General features: G+C 37.7%; 1 protein-coding gene and 1 long non-coding RNA gene across 2 annotated transcripts in view; one reads left to right on the top strand and one right to left on the bottom strand.

Moving 5' to 3' along the window:
• Nucleotides 1–24,709, bottom strand: part of LOC124172293 (zinc finger protein 271-like) — a 43,622-nt gene extending 18,913 nt beyond the window's left edge. Inside the window, exons 1-4 of the mRNA XM_046551724.1 lie at nucleotides 24,672–24,709; nucleotides 8,679–8,846; nucleotides 6,197–6,316; nucleotides 5,495–5,614 (exon numbers count right to left, since the gene is read on the bottom strand). Coding sequence (XP_046407680.1) covers nucleotides 5,495–5,614; nucleotides 6,197–6,316; nucleotides 8,679–8,684 — 246 coding nt within the window. The 5' untranslated portion in view covers nucleotides 8,685–8,846; nucleotides 24,672–24,709. The remainder of the gene's footprint in view (nucleotides 1–5,494; nucleotides 5,615–6,196; nucleotides 6,317–8,678; nucleotides 8,847–24,671) is intronic.
• LOC124172294 lies at nucleotides 22,087–23,029 on the top strand. Its single transcript, XR_006868117.1, has 2 exons — nucleotides 22,087–22,417; nucleotides 22,755–23,029. It is a non-coding gene; the product is annotated as an uncharacterized LOC124172294 (long non-coding RNA).
• Nucleotides 24,710–26,193: the final 1,484 nt, after the last annotated feature.

Below are 26,193 nucleotides of genomic sequence, written 5' to 3'. Positions count from 1 at the left end.
AACTTACAAAAAGTACTAATTAAACATTTTTTATTCGTGAAATTGGGAAAAACAATCTGTATGTAAATGAACATTACACTTTTGACAAACATAAATGGTTTGGCTGCTACACACTCGGCATCGTCGTCTTGAATTTTTTTCATGGCGCACAATTACGTGACCAACCTTGTCTTTTCTCACAGCATTTGGCAAACTGTTTTTTCCGAAATGTCCCATGTTTTGGCACCTATCACTCACTGTAGGTACACCTTCACTTTCGTCTTCCTTCTTGAGGAGACATAATACAATATCGGACCGAAAATCTACCTGGCTGATGGTTGATCCCGTAGCGACTTTGTAAATTTTCCAGGCATTTACCAAAACACTATCGAGGCCATTTGCAAATAAAGGCCACCACCACTTTTTGCCTCTAATTCTAATTCTATAATTAGCGATTGCATTATCGTGCAGATCGACTCCACCCATCCCCTGGTTGTATTGATTCACTGTGTTGGGCTGAGGAATCATTTCATGTTTTTTTTCTTTGCGATTGTACCGTTTCACATTTACAAATGGTTCCAATGAACCAAAATTGGTCGCTACAGTCACAACTGAATTATCGTGCCAACGCACAAAGAATAATTCATTCTTTTTGTCATACATGTAATCATAACAACCTTTTTTTTCTTTCGAAAGTTCTTTTGGACTGCGAAGAGGGCAATTCGCAATCCTGTTTTCCCTCACAGTACCAGTGGCAAAAAATCCCATTTCCGATAAAAGAACCAACAGAGAATGACTCGTGAAAAAATTGTCAAAATACAACAAGTGATTTTTTGGATTTTCAATAACCTCTGTCAGACCAACTACTACTCTTTCCCCTAAACTCAAAGAGTTATCAGTTTTTTGTGATGCTCCCCCATACGGAGAAAATTGAAATAAATACCCTGAGGACGATGTTATGCACCACAATTTAAAACCAAACCTTACTGGTTTACCTCTAATAAACATTTTTGCAGAATGGCGGCCAAAATAAGGCACCATCTCCTCGTCAATTGATAGTTTGTGAGAAAACACCCCAAAACGAAGAAATCTTTTGTTGAGTTCGTCAAAGAAGGGACGTATCTTAGCAAATTTATCCCCCTTATCCAAATTGTTGTTATTTGACAGGTGTAAGAATTTTTTAATCTCAACAAAACGGTTCCGAGACATCGTTTGGCGTATGATCGGAACGCCCTTATCAGCATCCTTACTCCAGTAATATTTTGTATGAGGTAAGGTGTGATACCCACTAAACAACAGAATGCCAATAAACTTCCTCAAGTCCGTTCTTTTCAAAGAAAAGTTATGCACATTTTTGCTTAAGGCATAATTTAACGAGAATTCTATTATCATATCTAGAAATGCATCGTCAATAAAATACTCAAAAATTTCAATTGGTGTAAAGCCACCATAAACAGTTTTTATCTGCTCTACTTTCTCTTTTTCTGAATTGAATGGAAGTTTGCTATAGTATGGAGCTGATTTTACCCATTCTGTACCAACATTTTTTTTCTTCCTTGGATGCTCACCAGAAATATTTTTTTTACTTCGAGCAGAAGAGTCAACGGTTGTATTGGTGTGAAGTTCAAATGTTCCTACCACATCTGAGTGAAGGTTTCCTGCGACATCACAGATCACGATTTCGTCATCTTCTATATTCTCCTCGTCGGTCAGCTCATCTGCATCTGGCGGCAAAATAACTGCGTCAATTTCTGTGGCGTCGATGTCCTCAATTGCAGCTTGAATTTCCTCCACCGTGCGATATATTCGACCATCACAACTCATTTCTGTAATGTTAGAAACAACTGTTAAGAAAAAGTATTTCTAAATGTAATACTGCAAGTTTAAACTGCAAAATCACTATGGATTAAAAATACTGACATAAGGGTAATAAACTTACTTTTTGATAATCAGCCTTGAAGAATGGAAACCGTATTCAACACTGTTACTTGATGAGGTCTGGCGTAATTGTAGATCAGGTACCTCCGCGCAAGAATGTGTGCAAACTTGACGTTCGGAATTTCAAAATAGTGCTCTTCATAGCTTTTCACAGAGTGGTATTCTGAAGGATTTGCGATAGGTCACAGCATTATATTTGGTAAAACCTGGTGGGTGGGGTTGGTGGGGAGGAAAGGGATTGGGGTGGGCGTCGTTGCGAGGTGTGTTAGGGTTCGAACCTGAGAGGGACGGAAAAAGGCGTAGTTATGCTAAGCAGGGATATCCCAGCGCAAATGGCTCTCTGCGGGGTGGCTGGGCAGGTGGTTAACGAGGAAGGAAATAGGATGGAAGGATTAGAGAAGGGAACATTATCACAATATTTTCTGAGAATTTTACGCACGCTGGTCACTGACCATAGTGAGAAACTTAGGCTGCAAATGTTGGTTCAGGCCATTTGAAGGGTACAATTGTTCAACAGACAACCGCAGTTAAAAGAAAAGTAGACGGGAAATAACGTTCCCCTTTCTCTATACAGTAAATCCCAATACTCAAGCTATCCCTCTAAGCCATTACCTGAGTCCATTTACCAAGAAATAGTTTTCTTGGAATCGCTTTGCATTCATTGTCACCCATCGTTCTTAAGAAATTTCTCCACAAATAACCTGGAATCTCATTGGAAGTATTCGTCAGTTAACAGTGTGCATGAAGTTCTCGGAATATACTGCGATAATGTGACCCGTCCAATTTCTGCATTCTTTTTACTCACTTGCCAACCCCCGCAGTGCGCCGAGACCTTTAGGGGCCGGGTTATCCTTGCCCAGTATAACTCTGCATTATTCCCTCCAACCCCCTTCCCTTAGAATATAAATCAACGACACCTCCCAATTACGATTGTGCCTTTCCTAACCCTCATGTTCTCATCCACTTGCTTTTAAATACATTTCAACTGTGGTAAACATATCTTTCTAACCTTAGGATGCCACTTCATCTTTGAACTGGAGAAATTTTCGGAAATCACTGTATTTTCTGGATGTCTCCAAGATAAAGTTTTAAAACATTCTATATGTTTTGGTAAAAGTAAATATATAGTAGATAAATAGAATATATAGTAGTATAAATAAGTAGTGTAGCATAACTAAACATTGAATTAATACTGCTTGATACGTGAAGTTAAAAATATCGAATATAATCAGTACTCGGTGAACACTCATCACTTGCCAACATTCTTGTAAAGACACTGCAGCACCTATGTAGATGTAATTGGAAGACTAAAATATTGTATAACTACCTTTTTGGGTTAGAGCTAAACTTTCGCCATAGAAATGTAACGTATTCTTGAACAATGTTTTAAAGTTGTGTTCTGAAAGGAATGCTCGGAACGAAATACGCCGTTCCCATAGTTTACTGGAGTCCTCCCAACGTTGCGTGAACGCAACACTTCGTTAAATCTTTAATAATTTCAAAACCGCTTAATATATTCCGCCAATTTTTTGCAGTGTCCTAGAATGAAGATGTATAATTGTATATTTAGAAAGAATTACTCACTACAGGCCTAGGTATTTTCATAATCGGTAACAAAAAGAAGTGTCTTGACATCACTACATACAAGTACATGAAAAGGTGATTACAAAATCAAAACTTTTTGAATGATATCAATTTAAAAAATCACATAAAGTGAGAAGGCATTGAACTACGTACACACAAAATTTGAACTGCGTATTCTTTACAAGTAGGGAGAAAAAAAATCGCAAAGTATGCGTTGCGTTCACGCAACGTTGGGAAGAAATGGGTTAAAATCAAAGTTTTAAGTTTTCCGGCATAGAAGTAAGGAAACAATTCATCAGATGCTACATATGGAGTATGTTTCTCTATGGAAGCTAGGCTTGGACATTGACAGCAGCAGAGAAGTCAGAAGTGGAAGCATTTGAAATGTGGTGCTACGGAAGAATGATGAAGATAAAATGGTTGACCGTGTGAGTAACCAGGAAGTGCTAAGGAGAGTGGGAGAAAAGAGAAACCTCCTTAAAACATAAAGCAGAAGAAGGGACAACTTAGTTGGCCACATTTTGAGGCACGATGGTCTGATGAAGACAATCGTTGAAGGACAAGTGGAAGGGAAAAAGGGCAAGGGACGGCCCCGAATGAGTTATATAGGACAGGTTATAAAGGATGTAAAAGAGAATAAATATGTAGCTATGAAGAGATTAGCGGATAGGAGAGAGAAATGGAGAGCTGCGTCAAACCAATCTTAGGATTGCTGACTAATGATGATGAAGTTTTCTGGAGAAATATTTCATTTTACAAGTTAGAACTTGCTTTCTAACATTCACAGCAATCAAGACTTTCTCATTTCTTTCAACAAAGAGACAGCCATTGAATTATGTTCATTCTAGATTGAGAAATAACACTGCCATTGATGTAATCCTTTTTCTCATTTGTTATCATTGACTAAATATTCTAATGATTATCACAAAATTTTTAAATATTATTATCGCAGATAGTTATTCCATTTCCCAGCAGAAACTTAGCCAATGCCCAGAGAAGAAGATACTTTGAGAATACAACCAACCCTAATAAGGTTATAATTCCTGTGCTCCAAAGAATAAAGCCTAAATTTTGGAACAAGGCAATCTATTAGTAAAGTAACACATCACAGTCAAAAGAGTGTAGAAGCCGTACTTATTTAAAAAAACATTTGACTAATTGTTCACCCAACCTTGGTCTTAACCAAGGTCAGTACCACCTTAGGCCTACACCATTATCTGAAGAGGAATTTATTATCTACATATATAAAAGTAGTTAGTAATGCTACCACTAGATAGTGGTAGGCGATGCTAGTGAGGCCATCATTAGATGTAGGCATGAAGAATGGAATCGAATGATCATTTTGGAACATTGGGAGTGATATTGCACACCAAAGAATCTTCAGCAGAGAGGTGGAGATTTTCAAGGAAGATAATTTTATTATTAGTTAAGTTATGCAATTCCCTACAGGGCCTCATTCCTCACTAGTGTGACTACAGCTTCACAACTCCATTTCAGTCTCATCTGTCCTCGTCAGCTATTGGTGCTCTGAATGCATAGGATGTAGGTTTTATTTTACGTGCCAACTTAGCAAGTTTTCACTGAACCAGCCCATTCAGTTAACAGGGACTTGTGGCTGTCTCATATTATTGAAAAAATGGCACAATTGGACAATTAGACAACACATGATATAAATGTACCGCCAGGCATTTGCCCCGATTAAGTTCCACCTCTCTCCTCACATGAAAGTTGTTTAAATCTAATGATAGAACCTAAACGTCAGAGCGAAAACTATTCTGATATCTATGATATCTTCATTAGCAAATAAGTGTATTTTACTGCTAAATCCAGAGCCAAGGTCAGAGATGTATACAATGAACAAAAAGGAGCCAATTGCACTACCCTGCAGGACAAAAGATGCGTGTTTCTGATGAATGATGTTTGGAAAGTTCCAGGGAGGACTGAATTTTTTGTGATAGCAAACCTGCACTTAACATGAAAAAAGCTCACTTACCAAGTCATGAGTTGCCAGGGGGTCTACAGCATCATTTGAAATTCCAGCTGTATTCGGCGAGTTAAATGCAGGATAATTCCCTTCACTGAGGAGCTGTTCGTTTTCCTCTTTCACAGTGCACTAAAAGAGAGTGTTGAGTGTCACTCAATTAAAGCAATATAATAATCAAGATAAGTTAATTTTAAGCAAGATAAGTTAAATTATTGATAAAGTTATGCAATTTCCTCTTGAGCTTCATTTGTCACAAGAGTGCAACTATAGCTTCAGACCTCTATTTCAGTCTCATCTGTCCTCGTTAGCTCCTGGTGCTCTGAAGGCAAAGGCTGCAGGTTGCTAATGAGCCAACCTTGCAAGTTTTCACAAACAGAGCTCAATCAGTTAAGTGGGATTTGCTGACATTGAGTTCTATGCCCCGCAATTATCTCCTTACATGAAAGTTTTTTTAATTCCAACAACTGAGTTTAAAAGTCCGAGCAAACACTATTTTACAATTTATGACATCTCCATCATGAAATAAATGTATTTTACTGCCTATTCAGGAGAAAAGGTCATTCATGCATGTAATGAAGAAAATGGAGCTGATTACACTACCTTGTGGGACAACAGATACGAGCTTCTGCTAAATGATGTTAGCAATGTTCCACAGAGGATAGAATTTGTATTGTAGTAAAACTGTGCTAAACAAGACTTCAGTACACTTACCATGTCATGAGTTGCAAGAGGGTCTACAGCATCATTTGAAATTCCAGCTGTATTCGGCGAGTTAAATGCAGGATAATTCCCTCCACTGAGGAGCTGCTCATTTTCCTCTTTCACATTAAACTAAAAGGGAATGTTGAGTGTCAATCAATAAAAGCAATATAATAACCTTTAAATAACTTTTAAATTGATAATAAAGAAAACCCTGTCCTTTACCGCTTGACCACATTACCTGGTCGAAACTGTACACCTGAGATTGTTACAACCAACTTTGAGTGGAATGACTCCATTTGCTAGCCTCAGCAGATGCTAGCAAACCTCTTCGCCAGACAAAGGTGTTGTAGATTTTGTTCTCCCAGTTTCACGACCGTAGATGTTTCAACATTTACAAGGTATGTGAAAGATGCCGAAGGTCTTGACTCCAAAATCGCATTTTGTTCTCCCATTTATTTCCTTTATTACTGGGAAATTGTCAGGCATTCCCAAAAATGGCAACATTGAGACATTCCACATGCCTCCTGAAAACCTACGGAGCCAGCGTGTGAAGTTTAAAGACCTCTGGCGACTACTATCACATGCCTCATGAGTGTGGAGACACAAACACTGGTGAAACTGGAAGAACTATTGAAACCAAGACATCAGAGCACAAACGTTGAATAAGACTTAGATACCCAGAGGGATCTACAGTAGCCAACCACTGTATCGCATACGTAAGTTTAATGAAGCCAGATTTGTCTGCTAAGCAAATGGATATTGACAATGGCTAAAAACGAGATGATTGGAAAAGGACTCGAAAAGATTAGAATTAATGGACACGCAGGTTTCAAGATGAGCAGAACATGGTATCCCATCATTAAAGACATGGGAGGCGCAACCTTACTGTGAGAAGATTAGCAGGATTGTACAGCAAGGATAGAACAGGGTGAAAAAAGATAAGTGCGTTTAGGCTTTCAGACTTAGCAAAGACCTAGAAAGTAGACCAAATAATGTTAACATATATTGTAAAACTGGAAAGGTTGTACCACTGAAGCTCGTAAATTTGAGGGTGACTTCCCATACAAATGAATACATTTATTCAAGGCAAACCCACTTTTGTCAAACTACTGAGAATTTTGCGCAACTGAAAAATATAGAGAGCAATCTTGAGTCCTAGTCGTGTTCCACCAAATACTATTACTGTAATGGCCCAAAATTCGGAGGCCATTTATAAAATATTTCGCGAAGGACAGGGCTGTTTGCGAGGCAGAGGACGATGCACAAAGAGCCCTGTTTGTCACAAAATGGAAGATCCGGGAGGATGGAGAAGGAAGGCGATGACCGAAGGACTGGCAAATAAGAATAAACACCATTAATATAACGCTTGCAGGTTCAAACCTTTCGAGAAGGGGGGTTTTAGTTTAAAAGATATGTTTCCATGAAATACCCTCACCTTGGCTTTTTAGAACGTCTCTTCGTCATTTGAGAGACACTATATAAAGGTAAACTGAAAAGAATAGGTTGGTCTTCTTCTACTTTGGGGTGAAGTTTTGTTCACGGAAGGCATGATTGTGCACGTTGTGATTATATATTAAGTCTTTATCTTGCGCCTACTTGGCTCGTCAGTACCAGCTTCCCGGGCTCTTTTGCTTTCACTCTCTTCGTTCCTTGCCCTCACGCCCTCCTTGGTGGGCGACATTAGCCATAACTTCCACTAATTGCAAAATTCAAAATCCATTCCCCCTCCGGGAACTTGGGAGTTCCTCGCACTCTACCTCCAGCTAGGCCAGTTTTTGCCAGTCCGTCGGTAGACACCGCCCAGTATCTAGCCTTCTCCCTCCTCCTCCCGCCTCTCTGATCTGCCTCTGTCTCTGCCTGCCACCTCTCCGTGGGTTTTTGGTGCCACAGCCGCAACGAAAGGTAGAGTTCCTTTTTCTTTTTATTAAAATGTAATCCATGTGCTATCATTGATACCCGACGCCAAGGGCAAGAACCCACGTTAAACTCTTTCGGATTCGAGCCCCGGCTTTCCCTGGGGCCGGGTCGCTACATCATCTTGAAAGTAGACTAAATGTACTTCGCCATAGGCCTACTCAAAGGCACGAAATATCAGTGAAGATTAGCAGGATTGTGCATCAAGAATCAAATTACAGGAAAAAAGATAAGTGTATTTAGGCTTTCAGACTTAGCAAAGTGTATTACCTTGAAAGTGCAATGAATACAGTTCACAATAGGCCTACTCAATGGAATGAAAGACATTTCTGTAGGATGGTAAGTGATGTCTTACAACGAAGATAGACAGATGCAAATAGATACAGATCTCAAGGGTTTTGCTAGATATTGTACAACTGGAAAAGTTGCACAACAGAAAGTCACACATTTGAGGGTGACTTCCCATAAAAATTCATACATTTACTGAAGTCAAATACACTTTTGTCATACAACTGAGACTTTTGCTAAACTAAAGGTCATTCTACTCCAGTTTCACTGCAAATAGAATAAAACTTACCATCATATTGGGTCTGGGTAATTGGCACTCTTGCAAAGGAATGTATATTTCAATCCTTTGAACTGAGCATGCGAACTGTGAAGTTCCTTCACTTGAATCCCCAATGAATTCTTTTGTCTTAGGAGAAGACCCCGACTTTTCATCAGCTGTCTTCTCTTCATTGATACTCTGAGGAGAAATTAAAAGTGATAAACAGCGCACCTCCATTACAATCAACAAATAAGACATTCCCACCCAACAAATAAGCTATTCAGTAGAGCCAACATTTCAATGGCTATGTCTGCTATTGTCCTAAGGGCATTGAGTGAGGGATCAAAAATTTGTCCATGTGGTAATGAAAAAGGGACGATTTTGTGGTACTGATTTTGAGAATGAGTCTACAATGACTGACAAACCACTAAATGAACTTAGTGGACATTAAATGTACTTGATGTCTATTTCTAGAACTGAATGATCTCTAGGTGTTACTTACTTAGAAAGTATTAGAGAAGACCCACCAAAAGACTATAGAATGAACTAAACACATTCACTGGGGCACCAATTCACTCTAATTTGGTGAGGAGCACAGTTCTTTTTTTATCTTTTTGGTTTACGCCAATTAGCATCAAGAAGCTCTATGAACAACACGGGTATGACTCCAACTGGCATCAGCCCCACTAAATATATGTTAAAAGAGTACTTTGGTATATTAAAGGTGCAGTCGATTACAAGTTTTTCCAAGGAACGATTTAAATTCCAATGTCATACAACTTGTGTATAGATATGAAAAAGCTAGTAGCCGTGCTCGACGATAACAGTTCCATATTCACTTACTGCAGAAACATGAGTACTGAAGAACGAAACACATCGAGGTTAAGTATTTCTCTAGGATCTTATTAAAAAATTTCAATATAAAATATGTGATATCAATAGAAGAAAAGGCTGATATGTTAACTCCCTCAATTAGTCACAAGAATTGTCAAATTAGTGGGTGTCAATATAGCAATTTGGAGTTAGTAGGTTGTCAAACAATTCATTTATGTTTCTTTCCTGACCAGTTGGAATTCAATTTTGTTGGAATTGAATATAAAAAGTCTAAGAGATGCCATACATGTTTCCTCTCACAAAACTGTTTGAAAAAGGAAACTTCACAATTTGGACTGTGAATGATAAAAACCTTACTTCCCAAATTATAACACCAAAAATTAAGAAACAGAATATAAATTATAAATAAATTTTATAAATGGTTTTTATATGCAAAAAACTTAAAACTTTTTATTCAAGAAGTGACATAGATGACATTCACAAAATATATAGCAACACAATTAATCAAATATGATGTTAATACATTATTCTAGCATGGAAACTTACACAAAATTTCTACAGCGTATATATTGCAAAATAAAATTTGTTTCTAGTACTAGGCCACTTTTCCATTTATTGTACCAATCTTATGTTTATAAATAATCCTCGAGAATGCAAAATATTTTTCTAAAATGGTCTCCTTCTCCGACTTACTTTCATTCCCTGTAGAATCTCAACGGTAAAGTGAAAATTACAAAGTATGAAAGAGTGTGGTATAGCCTAGCAGGTAGATTGCCTTTTTAAGTTATAACCAATGCAGAATTTGAAGGACCCACTTTCTTAACAATGATTTATTTGAAAACATATAATTGAAGTAAAAGACAAAGTATCTTCAGTTGCCATGACTGAAACACTAACTGTAAGTTAATCAGCCCCTTGTTAAGGATTCACATTTTGGTAAGCACTGTTTGTGGAAAATTTAACTGGATTCACTGTCCCATCGACCATTTATGAGGACACCTATAATAATATATTCATATTCCCTAATATGTTTATGGGCCCAGGAACACCTATGGCTTAAATAGGATATTTTGAATAACAAAAATGAACTTAAAATGGCTGATGATGAAGGACTTAGCTACCATGTACCACTTATTAGGTGGAACTAATTATAACAATTGGAAAATCCCAAATGGATGTTATCCTATTCAAGAAAAAGTTCATTGAATTTGTGGAAAAGCCATTATCTACCAATCTTGCACCTTTTATTGGATCTGAGGAAGACGGTGAAGCTGATAAAGTTTTTAAACAAAAAGGACATACTTAAGTACACAGAAATGCTATAAAATGTAAAAGTCTTACTGTGCAGAAAGTATCAGAAAGCCACTTGGAATACATTAAGGGTAAAGCCACGGAATTTGAAGCCTGGGAGACATTTCAGATTATGTTAAATTTTAGATTTTCCTGGAGTATACCTGGGTGAGATATCCAAGATTTTTCAGATTATATTTGATGGGAAAAGTATCACAAGTCAAATACCACTGATGAAGAGATTGTTTTCGAAAAAGTTTAATCCACCTCAGGATAAATTGGAAGCTCGTCTCTTGACGTTTCATATAGCTAGAGTAAAATCGAAAATATCAGGAAAAATGATGAGAGGGAATGACATAATCTGCCACTTATTATTATTACCATGTCTAAGACATAAAATGCAGTTTGCACATCATTTGAGACCATCTCTCCTGAAGAGTTAACTTTACCTATTATAAAAGGTCAACTAATTGATGTGAAAGCTAAACAATGGAACAAGCAAGCAAAAGCCCATCTATGGAGACCAGCCAATTTCAGCATTTGCTGCCCAGTCAAAAGGAAAGTATACAAGAGCATAACATACTAAAAATACAATTAATGCTCAGGGAGATACACCTGTAGGCACATAGGCGGGTACAGTGGGGGAACGTGCACCCTGCCACCAGACCCTTATTATATGCAAGATTTTTAATGTGGTCTTATAATCATTGCATTTGTTTTGTATTACCAGGTATCTTTGCATCCCCCAGAACAAAATCCTGGATACGGCCTTGCTTGAGCCGCCTCTTCCCCCCGAGAAAGAAATTCTGGATCGGCCCCTGCACGGGCACATGGGTATAAACAGAATGATTTTCGAAATTCACAGAAAAACACCATCTTTCCCTTTCATGAGTCATGATTGTGGAGTTTCTGGACAAACGAGAGCTCAATGCAGAAAACATCAACAACCATTTCAACATTTTTGTGGGGAAAGCTAATCTGGCTGACTCCAGTGATCAAGGAAAAGAAGAAAAGGAAAAATTTGAAAGGAAAGCATGAAACATTGTAACAAACAACAAAATTGAAGAACCAACAGCAATAATGAATGCTCACCACCCTGAATTACAAGACTCAGATTTAAGAAACAAACAGATATTCGACTCATTAGCATCAGAGCCTCTGGCCAGCTTGAACATTGAAGCCTTTAATGTCAGTATTCAATATGTACCAATCAAAATAAAGAAACAGCTTCGTATTTGCCCAAATTAAAAGGGTAAAAAAATGTAAGAAGAAATGTGGAAGGAGAATGGAAGAACAAACCATTGTATGATGTTCTCATAGTTCCTGATATGGACATCAACCAAATCTCCATAGCTTAATTAGACATAAAAGTTGAGTTCGAATATGGGTCAAGGAAAATATTAGGCGTGAAACTAAGTTCTCGCGGCTGAGCTTAAAGCCACCGAGTGCATCCACCGGGTTGCGGATGGTGGGTGGACCTTTAGATATAGAGGTTAGCTGCAAGGTAAGCGAGTTCTCTCGTCGAATAAGCAGTCGTGGACAAAAAGCTGCGGTGTTTGAGGAGGTATTGGGCTACCCTTGGGTAAGGTAGACCATTTAAATGATACCAAAACCTGTGAAGATACCGTGACTTGGCGACTGGGGGCCGCCAACAGTTATGCCTCTCATCACCCGGGGGAGAGGGCAGCAGCTCTTCTTCACATGTGCGAAGGTGGAGACCATACTAGTCGGTACAGCGACACACATTCCACTACGGGCGTGGTAACATTTACTTTAACGGCTGTAGTACTGCGATGTGGAAGGCAAGGGGAAACCACCACATTATCATTCCGAGGAGTCGCAGCTACTCCACTCAATTTATATAATGACATGATGGAATTCTCTAGGGTAAATATTCCGGAGGTAAAGTAGTCCCCCATTCGGATCTCCGGGCGGGGACTACTCGAGAGGGTACATTGGTCAAAGGTGATAGAATGTTACGGATAGGAACATGGAACGTCAGATCACTACATACATGCGGTAAGCTAGAGAACTTGAAGGTGGAGATGCAAAGAATGAACCTCGACGTATTAGTCATCAGCGAAATGAAGTGGCCCCAGGAAAGAAACTTTTGGAGTGGAAGCTACAGAATGATGCACACAGGATCGCTAAATGGTAATGCTGGAGTAGGCATAATATTTAGAAAGAGCGCCGGGATGCGTGTTAAAAGCTACCTGCAGTTTAATGAAAGGATAGTAATGGTGAAGATAGATACAAAACCCATAGCTACTGTAGTGGTACAGGCTTACATGCCTATGTCAGATTATGAAGATGAAGAAGTAGAAGATGTCTACCAAGATATAGCGGAAGTTATCAAGCAGGTAAGAGGGAAAGAAAATATTATTATTTTAGGTGACTGGAACGCCGTGGTCGGTGAAGGTCAAGATGGAAAAATAACTGGGAAATATGGGTTAGGTAACTGAAATGAAAGAGGAGAAAAGCTACTTGATTTCCGTAAGGAGCACAGGCTGGTGGTTGCCAACACTTTATTCAAAACTCCCCTGCGAAGAAGATACACGTGGAAGATGCCAGGAGACCGTAGAAGATTCCAAATCGACTACATTCTAGTGAAACTAAGATTCAGGAACCAGGTCAAGGACTGCAAAAGTTATCCAGGGGCAGATATCGATAGTGACCATAACCTAGTTATGATGAAATGCCACCTTAAATTTAAAATGTTGAAGAAAGTCGTGAAAAACATAAGGCAGGTTAAAAAATTGAGGGAGGTTCAGCATCAAGTGGCTTTTAAAGAGGCTGTAGAAAATAAAATAGGGGAGGATACGACCAACAAACCAATGGAAGAGAGTTGGAAAACCATTAGAAGTGGTCTGCATGTGGCAGCTGAGGAAGTTCTTGGTAAAAGAAGAGTTGTTATGAAAAAACCATGGATCATGTAGGAAGTATTAGATCTCATTGAAGAAAGAAGAAAATACAAGGCTGCGAAAACAGAGGAAGGGCAGATTCGTTACATGAGAATAAGGAACGAAATATGTCGTAAAGCGTGGAAGGCTAGAGAAACGTGGATGAAAAGCATTTGCAAAGACGTGCAAAACAATCTTAAACATGGAAAAGTAGAGGCCGCTTATAGGATAGTGAGGAACCACTTTAAGGAAAGGGGCGTAAGATGTAATACCCTGAGGGACAAAAACGGAGAACTATTGATTGAAAACGAAGAAAAACGGAAGAGATGGAAGGAATATCTGGAAGATTTGTACAAAGGAAGTCGCCTCAGAACGAATGCTATCGAAAACGAGAGGGAAGTGGAGGCCTAGACATGGGAGCCCCAATTTTAAGATCGGAATTTGATGCGGCTGTAAGAGACCTCAGGATAAATAAAGCGTCTGGCATTGATGACATTCCTGCAGAACTAATTAAAAATTCAGGAGAAAAGACGTTGAACCAGCTATACAAAATCATTAGTGACATGTATACGACATGTGAGATACCAAAGGATTTCGAGAGAAACATTATAATCCCTATTCCTAAGAAGAAAACAGCGGAGAAGTGCAAAGATTTTAGGACCATAAGCCTTACTACACATGCATCAAAGATACTGACAAGGATCATCTATAGAAGAATAGAACGAAAAGCAGAAGAGTACCTTGATGAGGACCAATTTGGATTCAGAAAAAACAAAGGCACAAGGGAAGCAATATTGGCCCTAAGACTGCTCATAGAGAAGAGAATGGAAAAGAACAAGCCAACATTCGTTGCGTTTGTGGACTTAGAGAAAGCATTTGATAACGTGGATTGGAGCACAATGCTTGGAATCCTAAAGGAAATTGGGGTTCTTTATAATGACAGAAGAATCATCCACAGCTAATACAAAAACCAAATAGACGTGATAAAATCAGGGCCCAGCTGTGAAGAAGCAAGAATTAAGAAAGGAGTGCGACAAGGCTGTGCATTGTCACCCGTAATTTTCAACGTTTACATTGAAAAAGCCATTAAGGAAATCAAAGAAAAGGCATTGGGAGTGAATATCCATGGAGAAAAAATAAGCATGCTAAGATTTGCCGATGACATAGCCGTTATAGCAGAAACAGAGAAGGATTTGAAAAATATTCTGGTTAATATGGGTAGGGTAATAAGTAGATATCAACTGAAAATAAGCACGAAGAAAACCAAGATCTTAGTATGCAGCAGAAGAGAAGAAGTCAAGACCAACATTAAAATAGGGAGGCAAAAACTGATAGAAGTGGATGAATTCTGTTATTTGGGAAGCAAGATAACTAGTGACGGGAGAAGCAAGAAAGAAATTATCAGCAGAATAGCCCAGGCGAAGAGAGCATTCCACAATAAGAGAGACCTGCTTACAGCGGGAAACTTAAATATGGATGTAAAGAAACAATTTATAAGAACCTACATCTGGAGTATGCTCCTATACGGAAGTGAGGCATGGACAATGACCGCAGTGGAGAAAGCAAGGATAGAGGCCTTTGAAATGTGGTGCTACAGAAGAATGATGAAAATCAAATGGATCGACCGAGTTAGTAACGAGGAAGTCCTAAGAAGGGTAGGAGAGAAGAGAAGCCTCATGAAAACCTTAATAAGAAGACGGAACAACCTTATAGGCCACATCTTGAGACATGATGGCCTGATGAAGACAATCGTCGAAGGACAGGTGGAAGGCAAGAATGGAAAAGGAAGACCTCGAACAAAATATATGGAACAAGTAAAGAGAGATGTGAAAGAGAAGAAATACGTAGGAGTGAAAAGATTAGCTGATAGGAGAACTGAGTGGAGAGCTGCGTCAAACCAATCCTAGGATTGTTGACCAGTGATGATGAATGATACAATGTAGCGAAAAACAGTTATATGACAAAATACAGAATTTTTAAAATAATTATGTCGTAAAATAATAATAAATTAAGGAACAAGACATATAATGGCGGAGGTGTAGCTTGCGCGTACCCACTTGCAGTTCGCGGCCATGCAGAGTCCCAGCCAACTAGTAGCTGGCAAGTGGCTCACATGTTTTAAGCAGTGAGTGTTGGCAGAGCATTCAAACTGCGCTTGGCACATAATGTATGAATTTTCCAGTCTAAAAGGCAAATTTGCGTAAAAATGTAATAAAAGTTCAGTCACTGCATCTATCTCGCATTTATTTGTGCACATCGCATCCATATCGCTTTTTCGAAACTCACCTGTCTCAAACGATGGTTAAAGTAAAGAAATATTTAAAAAACTCATATTTTGAAAAAAAATTGTACTGATATTGTAAAACATAAGAACCTGACAACATATTATTGATCAAGGGTAAATTCCGTTATAAAAAAAGCTTTTCAAAGCAAAGAAAATTGATAATAAATAACAATAACTCCTTCCTTGAACAATGAAACTGCCAAAAAACAATGATTTGGATAGAGACCATAAACCAGTTCCTAGTTTCATACACAGATCTACCTAATCATGAGAGCATTTAATTCATTTAAAAAATCATTACTAACGTATCCTTATACGAATACAGCATTACGTTTCCTTAGATTTCTCTAATGAAATGAATCAAGTAAGAGTTCCTTTACATTACTCAAATACACTTTGCTCCATTGAAGTTAAATCACTTCTTATAACTGTATAAAACTAAAGTTAATCATTAAAATCCGTTGAGATAAATAGGAGATAGCAATGCAGATTACAATTTTGAGGAAAGAAGATTTGTAAAAATTATTTTATGTTAATGCCAACTATGGCTGTTTAATGAAAGCATAGGTAATTAATTTCAAATAAAAAATGGGATCCCCAGAGGCCACCTGATATCAACATTAAGTATCTCTTATAGTCTCATGGAGGCTTTTTGCAATAGATGTCAAGAAAGAAGATGAAACTTTTTTTACTTGAAAACAGGCAATTAGATATGAATACTATTGAAGGGTTTCATCCACATACGCCCGGGTTTGAGGGAAAAAAGCATTTAAAATTTAAAAATACGATCACATTGAATTTAATTTAATAATTTGGCTGATTGTTTCAATGCCGGTAAGGCCTAGTGGAAGCGTACCGCACTTTCATTTTGAAGGACCAGGGTTTGAGACTCCGAGAGAGTAAATTTTTTCCAGAGAGCCACCTCCATTTTTGTTATGTTCAATCTTCTTCAGATTAGTTGATTTCAGACGTTTTACATTTTTTTACTTGACTGCTTCTTGACAATAAGCCCTATATTGACGCTGATGTCGCCAAGATTCATCCAAGCAGGAGTGGTTAAACTGTGGTGCTAGCATCAAAATGAAGGGAACTTATTTTCAGAGCCAAAGATTTTAAACATACTGTCTCTGAAGGGTTACTCAGGTTCCGTGAGGGAGAAAGATATAAGATCAGGGAGAATGAAAATTGACAATCTTGAAATGATCGACAGATGGGTATACGATCGCTTTGTGGAAGCCAGGAACAGGAATGAACTGGTGATGATGCAGATGACTTTACAAGTATAGGCAATTTCAGGGTGATTTCAGCTCATATCTCCAGGATTTGAATACTAAGCCAGTGCTGCATGGGTAGCATCTTTCAAGAAGAGACACCAAATCGTGGAATGCAAAATAACAAAATACGTGTCAGCGAGCTAGTGTCTGCAGAAGAAATATTACACATAGCAAAGAAACACACTCATATACAACAGAGTATGATATTATGGCCTCAGGAAAGTTGCTTTCTAAAGTTTTTATTGTGCGTGTCATAACCTGGTGATGATTTTGGAAAGACAGCCATGAAAATTAAAATGCAAGATATCCCAAAAATATGCAAGAAAAGAAGACCATCCCATTCAAGTAGTTCATTCCAATCTCTACTCCAACAGTTTTTCCATGCACTCCCCTGATAAAAATAAACTCCTCCATTGAGGAGAGGTATACCCTCCATTTAGGGTAAGGGAAGGATAGGTGTACCCTTCCTTTATCCTTCAGCAAGGGTACACGAAGGGTATTTTAGAACATTGGTGGGTAGGCCCTCTCCTTCCCGGAGTGTAAGGGAAGGGTTCTGCCAGCCTCAATGAAGGGTACAGTAAGGGTAGGACTAATATAAAAACTAAAAATCCATAAATTAACATAAAAAATTAAAAAATTGCTAAGCAACTAAATTAAACTAATGGGGATGAGTTGTAACAGTGGTTTTTAAAATTATAAGACAAAAAAATTGGCCTACGCATGGTCTTGAAGCCTAAACCTACATATTCTACATATAGGAGGATAATGACTAGTGCCTTGACTACCTCGGCTATCGAGGTACTGCTGAGGTAATGCTTCTTAACAAAACGTATATTACAAAATCTTAAGATGAGATTCACACCCGAGTCTATGTGGAAGAAATCTGTGACTTTTTTCTACCACACCTATTTCGTTTCAGAAAATAAGATCGGCATACAAATATCGAACATCACTCTCGTCATGTCTCATTGTCAGCCACACAAATAGGTTACATCCTAAAAATGTGAATGAAAGAACTTCAAAATGAACTTTTTTCACACAACTATAAAATCTATTGCGTACAGTGGCGTCGCCAGGAATTTCGTTTGGGGAAGGGTCCAAAACCGGGTGGGAAAATTTTTGAAAAACAGGATACTAAGTAATGGGTTTTCAACTAATTCAAACACTTTTCACTATCAAAAAAACTTCAATAGTTAAGGAAATTTTTTTAAAATTCATTATTTTTCAATATTTTGTTTTCTTTTATGAAGGAAAATGATTTATATTTCAGGGGCGAGGGTACGATTCAATGACTGCTTAAGTTCTTCTGCAGAAATCAATGCTCTTTAGCAAGTGAAGGTAGCTGAGGAGATACTTTCTGGATATATTTTCCTCAATTATAAATGCTAAGTCCAAATGAAGGGTAGACGGAGGATTTTTCTATCCTTCCCTTACCCTTAATGGTGGGTAGAGGAAGGGTACATGGATGGTAAGGGAAGGATTTTTCTATCCTTCCCTTGCCCTTAATGGTGGGTAGAGGAAGGATGCACAGATGGTAAGGGAAGGAGTTCCAAGGAAGGGTAGACGAAGGATTTTTCTATCCTTCCCTTACCCTTAATGGTGGGTAGGGCGTGGGTTGTGCAAGGGTAACTACCCACCATGAAGGCTACTACCCTTCCTTAACCCACCATGGTGGAGTTTATTTTTATCAGGGTTCAAATTCATTAAACAAAATAGATCTATAAAATGAAATACATCCCATTCCCTACGCCATGAAGCTATTAACAAAAAATTATCGGTACATATAATAAGCATTTTCAAAAAAGTTGACCAAAAAATACATCATGAGAATCAAAATTACCACTTCATATTTTTACAGCCTGTTTACACCACACAATAACATATGCAAGTTGATATGTGAATGCATGAAAGATGAATGCAAGGACCAAATAACACAGGTTCTATTTTCTATTCATGCAATCACAAGAGTTGTGTGTTACAAAACGCATTCTTGTGTACATTTCTGGTTTCATTTATTTTAGACAATAATTAGTACAGGTAAATTCATGGAGTAAACAGACCTTTAACCATGAATCGTAATGCATCAACCCCTACCGATTAAAAAAGCAATATAGAGTTAAAAATCCCCAGCCACAATTATGACGATTCCTACATGGGACAACTTCTCAATACATAAAAAATAGAATTTCACAACGAGAAACATCTCTTAAAATTAGGATAACTATAGGGTCATTCCATGTCAACTCAACCAGGGTCCCACGCCCACCATCTCAGATTTTGATATTTTTTTCCGTTGTTAGTTTCAACCTTAGTTAAGAAAAATCTTAAATATTAAAGACCCATTGCAAGTACTTTCCAAGATATGAGTGTTTGAAGTCAATGAGGCACACACAAAAAAAATCTTAAAGTTTTACTAGCTTCACTCGTTTGGTTTAGGTTTTAAAGGGGAACAAATATGGTAGTTTTGAATAATTTGACCGGTGCGCAGAATTTTTGTTTGCCTCATTGACTTCAAACACTCATGTCTTGGAAAATACTTGCAATGGGTCTTTAATATTTTAGATTTTTCTTAACTAAGGTTGAAACTAACAACAGGGAAATAATTATCAAAATCTGAGATGGTGAGCGTGGGACCCCCAAAAAATTGGTTGAGTTGACATGGAATAACCCAATGTATATGTCCCATTTTTACAGTGTAATATCTACCCACACAGCACAAAATATCCACTGTATATCCATTGGATATCCATAATGTCCACCACACATCCATCGCCACGGGATATATCCTATGTATATACAATGGATATCCATGGCTGGATATCCATCAGAGTACAACAATGAATATCCAATGGATATCCAAGAGTGGATATCCATTGGATATTCATCAGAGGACACCCATGGATAATAATTATTTATAATGAGTAGTTACAGTATGAACGTAAAAATCAATCTATACATGTTTTCTATGACAGGGGTTACTAAATGATATTACAAAATAATAAGAATAACTACTTAACCCGTTCGAGATGGCGGAGTTTTCGTCTTAGCATGACTGCTGTACTGATCCCCAAGTGACTCTTCTTTCTACTGGTACGGAGCAGGGGCGCAGCTATAGGAATTAAGGCTGGGTGGGGGGGAGGGTTTAGGGGCAACTAATATGTACCGGGGTGTGTGGGGATATGGAATACACGCCAGGATAAGCGGTAGGTGCGAGATTAATAAATTGCAGAATTTTAAAATAAATGGTTCAAAATGGTGAGTTTTACGGCTTTAGGAGGGATATTTTATTAATCCTTACGCTACCTATTCTATTAGTAATATCAATCCAATTAATTAAAATGGATTAAACTTATAAATTTCTCTGAGCTCTGCGCGGGGGGGGGAGTTCCTCCCCCCAAAACCTCCCCCTCGCTGCGCCATTGGTACGGAGCATTTTTGGAGGACATTCGTTAAAAAGTGTCTCGCCGATAATCACACGGGAGGGGGGAGCACATGTGCTCCCTCCTCCCTTGGAGAGGAGGGAGCACATGTGCTCCCTCCTCCCTTGGAGAGGAGGGAGCACATGTGCTCCCTTCTCCCCGGAGAGGACGGAGCACATGTGCTCCCTCCTCTCCGGATTTACGACCCTACCAGTGTCATCGGTTCGAGGTCAACTCATGGGTTGCTTATATGTGTTTGGCACATGGACAATTGTTTCTTGCACGTAAATTGCAGACTTTGAATTGAATTCCTCGTTTTCTTCTGAGCCTTGTCAAATTTTAAACGAAGTTCTAAGGTCAATATTAACGCATTTAATGCAGCATCAATTTCCATGTTGATGTTTATAAAGAACTCGAAATATAAGTTAATATTTATCGTATAATTTCGTTTAAAAATTGTAAACCCTGCTCAAAAGACAAAGAATTCAATTCTTAGTTTATATTTATTGAGAAAAGAACAAATATTTATTTAGAAAACTGACTGGATAAACAATTGCATGACCGCGGTCCCTTTTACCCCTAAGAGGGGTAATAAAGGCGAAGGGTCAGGGTAGTTGCTCCCGGACTCCGAGGGTAAAGCCTAAACCCCGCAGGATTGGGTCCCGAAACAAAGACGTCGTACACCCGCGACCGTCATGAAAGGGGGAAAGCTGGGAAACGTTTTTTCGCAGTTTTACTGGTTTTACTTTTGACTTGACATCCGAGTGACCACGTTTTTCGAAACTAGTGTCTTTGCGAGTGTCAGTTATTGAGGCTAGTGCGACAAAACTATATTCATCACTTCGTTTTTCGCGAGTGAATTTTAAACTGCTGTCACTAGTTCATTCTGTGTGACGCATTTGCTGGACTCCTCCGCCAGATTTCGACAGAAGTTTTTAAAGGTAAGTGTACGCGTACTATTAATAGCTGACCATATTCGTTAACATACCAGAGAGCACAAAAATCTCATGAAAGCGTTTCAAAAACAGCTAAAAAAAAGTACTGAAACAGTAAGTAATTAAGTCCGCCCGAAAACATTTTTTTCTCGACCATAAACACGTGTTTAAAGACGTAGGCCTTTAAATGCCTTTTCATGTGGCATCAGAACGTTTTCATGCAGTTTCAATTACGTTTTTTCGGCCCTAACCACGCTTTTTATGCTACGAAATTTTTTATATTCTAATAACGTTTTCGATGCCCTAATTTAAGAGCAAAAAAACAACAAAACAAATGTAAGAGGGAATAGGTACGTTAAATCTTAAATACGGGCATCTTATTGTGAAAATGTGTTAATGGATCGATTACCTCGGTGTGTGATGAAATTCTTTGTTTTCTGTTTCTACCAGTCGGTTTGTTGTGGCGAAGACAATAATTTCGACAAAGATTTTATGTAATTATGTCTTCTTGATCATCATTTAATAGTTTTACCAGTCAAAATGTGACCAACTTTTATTTGCAGTACTAGAAAAAGATTGCATCTAAATTAATAAGCTTAGCGACTATTATTATAATTTGTGCTAAGTGCACATAGTGGACCTTGTCTTTTTGAAAGATTAACTATCATGTACTTGCCCCTTTTTTTGGATGTTATGATTATTTACTTTTATCTCTTTGCTATAGGCGGTGTTAGAGGTAATTTCCCTAATGAAAAAATTACGGACAAAGTAATAATTGATTCTGTGAAAAACTGGTTGCGACACGGAAAGGCGAGGGCCATCAATGAAGCCAGGTAAACAATTCTGGTAGAGTCCTGAAATTACTATGTTCATTATTAATATTTGGCTTATTTATTTAATATTACAACACACAGAAATATCTATACAGAGAGCATATCATTATTCCTATTTTAGTCTGTCATTAATTATGATGGTGGCCTAGGATGATCTTTAAATTATTTAGACTTTTGCATTATTGTTCCTACTATGGAGTTCCTTTTCATTGAAACAAAAACACAATTTTCAGCTACGTGACATTGGATTTATACTTCTGAGCTTACTGTAAAGGAATAATTTTAAATTGTTAGAGCACTAACCTTAGTTATTTACAAGCTCTATTATTTATTTCAGGAATATCCAGGAACCTGGTGCACATAATAATAATAATGTTAATAATAATTGAGTTTAAATAATGAAATTCATACATATTCTAATTAAAACAAAATAGCATTGTATTGTAAAAGTCATAAGTTAAATAAATTTCATTTCAGAATGTTATTGCTCTTTCATCCATCATTTATACCTCTGGTGATATCCAAAATCTTAGTCTGTTAAATTAATACAAGGTTCTCAATCACTGCTTGGTGTGTTTACTTATTCATTGCAAAAGAATGCATTAAATTTATGTAGCCAAACAAAGAAAAATTTAAGGCATTAACTCAAGTATAATTTCTATTTTACAGTGTAGTTGTGGATATTTGGTGGATCCACTCAATATCCTGTAGGTAGCATGCCAATTTTTGGGGATCTCCAAGATTTTCCCTAGACTCTGTATATCCCTTAGAATTCAAGACGATTTGTAATGAATATCCATTGAATACCTAAGTATCGTGGATATCCACTGGTTATCAAATGAATGTCCACAGGATCCTCGATGAGTATCCACTAGATGTCTAATATTTGTCTATGGCCTATCCAGATAGAGAACATTTGGATATCCACTGGATATCCACTGAAAATCCACTACAAATCCAGAGCATTCTCAATGGATATCCACTGGATATCCAATGGATGTCTAATGTATGTCTATGGCCTATCCAGATAGAGAACAGTTGGATATCCACTGGATATCCACTGAAAATCCACTACAAATCCAGAGCATTCTCAATGGATATCCACTGGATATCCAATGGATGTCTAATGTATATCCATGGCGTATCCAGATAGAGGACATTTGGATATCCACTGGATATCCATTGGATAAATCTATGGATATACCACCAAAATCATGTACAAAAAATATTATTATCGAAGAATTGTTTGAATTAACGGTTTATATAAGCCAAGACATAAAACATTTGATAAACAACTGACATAGATAATGTTAGCAAATAATATTGTTATCAAATCGATCAGATATATTACAAATATAAAAAATGCATATACTTAATACTGTAACATTGCAACGAACAAGTACACTAAATAGCCAGGTATGTAAATTAAATCTTCTTAACCTGTTCTAAACATTTTCGATCGATTTGTTGGAATATTCCATTGGATATATCTTCGTGTATTACAACTTAAAAATGGTAAATAAACTTCCTTAAGTCCGCAAGTACGATTCTATAAATTATCTTGACTGTAAGTGTTGGAATTTAAAACCAAATTGGAGGTAAAAAGCAAAAGAAATACATCGAAAACATTCCACAAAAACTTTCATGTTCATTGATATACTTTTTTAGTTGGTCACTGATGAACTCAAATGATTCACTTTTATTGCTATGACTGAAATGCAAACACTTAGTTCTACAAAAAGAAAAAAACGACTCCACTCGTCACCATTGAGTAACCAACAGCGAGTTAACTAATGCCTCATCAGGATTAACTAATTCGGAGACACTATGTGGGACATTGGACTCTTTTCACTGCTCAGCCGATCAAGCACAAGGGCCTTTCGTACCATCTAATGTTGTTCATTAACAAATTTAATACCCCATTCACTTTTGATGCCTAATCAAAGCGATTTTTAACAAACGTTGCACGTACCAGTTTGTTACAGTCATAAAGCATTATACTTTGCCCGTCGTGGCAAGTGATTCACCAAATGCACAATTAAGTTACTTTTTAAAGTTACTGTGATAACCAGTTCAACCAACAAATACAAATATCTTGCTACATTTTTCATTCTCGTTGATATAAACTTGAAACTACTAATACCGGGCTAAACGGTACATAATCACGAATAAGTTAATATCTGTTTGCGAGAATGATTTAACATCATGTGGAAGTTACACGAGGCTTCCATGAAAAAAAATAAGAAGCACTCACCCTGAAGTTATTTCTAGACGAAATTTTTCTCAGTTCTGCGTCCGATTCATGACAAATATTTCTGAAATCGTAGAATTCGATGATCTTTTTCAAGCACAGTGGACATAAAGTGGCAGGCAGGCCATCTCCCACAGCAACCTAAGAAAGGAATGAAAACATTTGCAAGAGATTTCAGACGTACCGTGGAAAATATGTTCATAGAGCGGAATAAAACAAGAGGTAAGGAAATCGATAACATGTAACCAGCCACTTACTTTTAAGTCGACTAAATCATATAAGGCATCCTCTACAGTTATCTGGCTTGCTACAATCGAAGTGAATATGTTATAATAATAATCATTTTTCTTCATGCAAAGTCTGCACGGGGTGCCCTCGGAATTCCTGACTAAAGACTCTGAGTAATTCCCAGTGGTAGCAGTCATGGTTTCACAGCAATAACTAATTCAGTCTCTAAACCAGTTCACTCCTCAAGAAAAGCATCCACACAGCACTCAGTGATTACTAAATTCCTAATAAATTACGATCATTTCCATGAAGTACACCAATGCAAAAACATCAGACTTATTAAGATAAAGGGCGTGCTAAGCTCACATTTAAATATGACCTCAAAAAGAAATCACATCACTCACAGAGTAATCAGCAAATACTTCAACAAATTCCATGTTTATTGACGATCTACAATATAACAGACCAGAGTAGAAAGGTTTAGTGCAGATCCCAGACTTTAGTTACATTTTTGACCACTATAGGATAACGTACGCAATAGGCCTACAATCGATAAATGAGGTATTTGCAAAGATGGGTGATACATTATTGAGCTCTATTGCATTATTTAAAACATGAATGCTTTGATAATTTTTATCATTCAACGTTCAAGATATTTTGTTTCCTTTTTAATATTTAAAGACCGTAAATTAACGGTGACCGTGTGGAAGCTGAAGTCGGGCTTAAATTCAGTTTCTGGCCTAAGAATTGAATAATAATCAAACATAAATTATAATTCTGCCATAAATTGAAAGAAAATTGACGAATATGAATTAAATGTCCCTTTATTTTTTCAAATGGAAAGAAATTTGTCTTCAAACTCGGATGTTTTGCCTGTGCCACAGAGTATACAGAGAGGACAAAAGCTATTTTCTCCCTTTAAATTTTGTAATGCGGAATGCGCGCGTCGGCCATGTTCTAAGCACGTTAAAAGATGGCGCGTATTCAAATATTTCATTCACTGATTCGCAACCATCACGTCCACGGCCGATTCCCTGAATATAAAATGAGGAACTCTGTGCTTTATTTCCCGATTATAGTCGTTACTCCCACGCCCTTCTATCCTTCGGAGTTGAACCCGATTGCGGAAAGTTATTCCCCCATTATTAATATACTTTTCCCTTCGCAAAAGTGGCAGGGGTTTAAACGCGTCAATAGCCGTAGTCTTGCGAGTTTTTATCAGACTCTAAAATCTTACGTAAGCAGAAGACTTGAAGCAAAGTACATTTTTTACACAGAATTATGCTACAAAGAAGCC

Source organism: Ischnura elegans (genome assembly GCF_921293095.1).
Source record: "Ischnura elegans chromosome 13 unlocalized genomic scaffold, ioIscEleg1.1 SUPER_13_unloc_1, whole genome shotgun sequence".
NCBI classification, from domain to species: Eukaryota; Metazoa; Arthropoda; class Insecta; order Odonata; family Coenagrionidae; genus Ischnura; species Ischnura elegans.
This window is presented reverse-complemented; position numbering and strand designations above follow the sequence as displayed.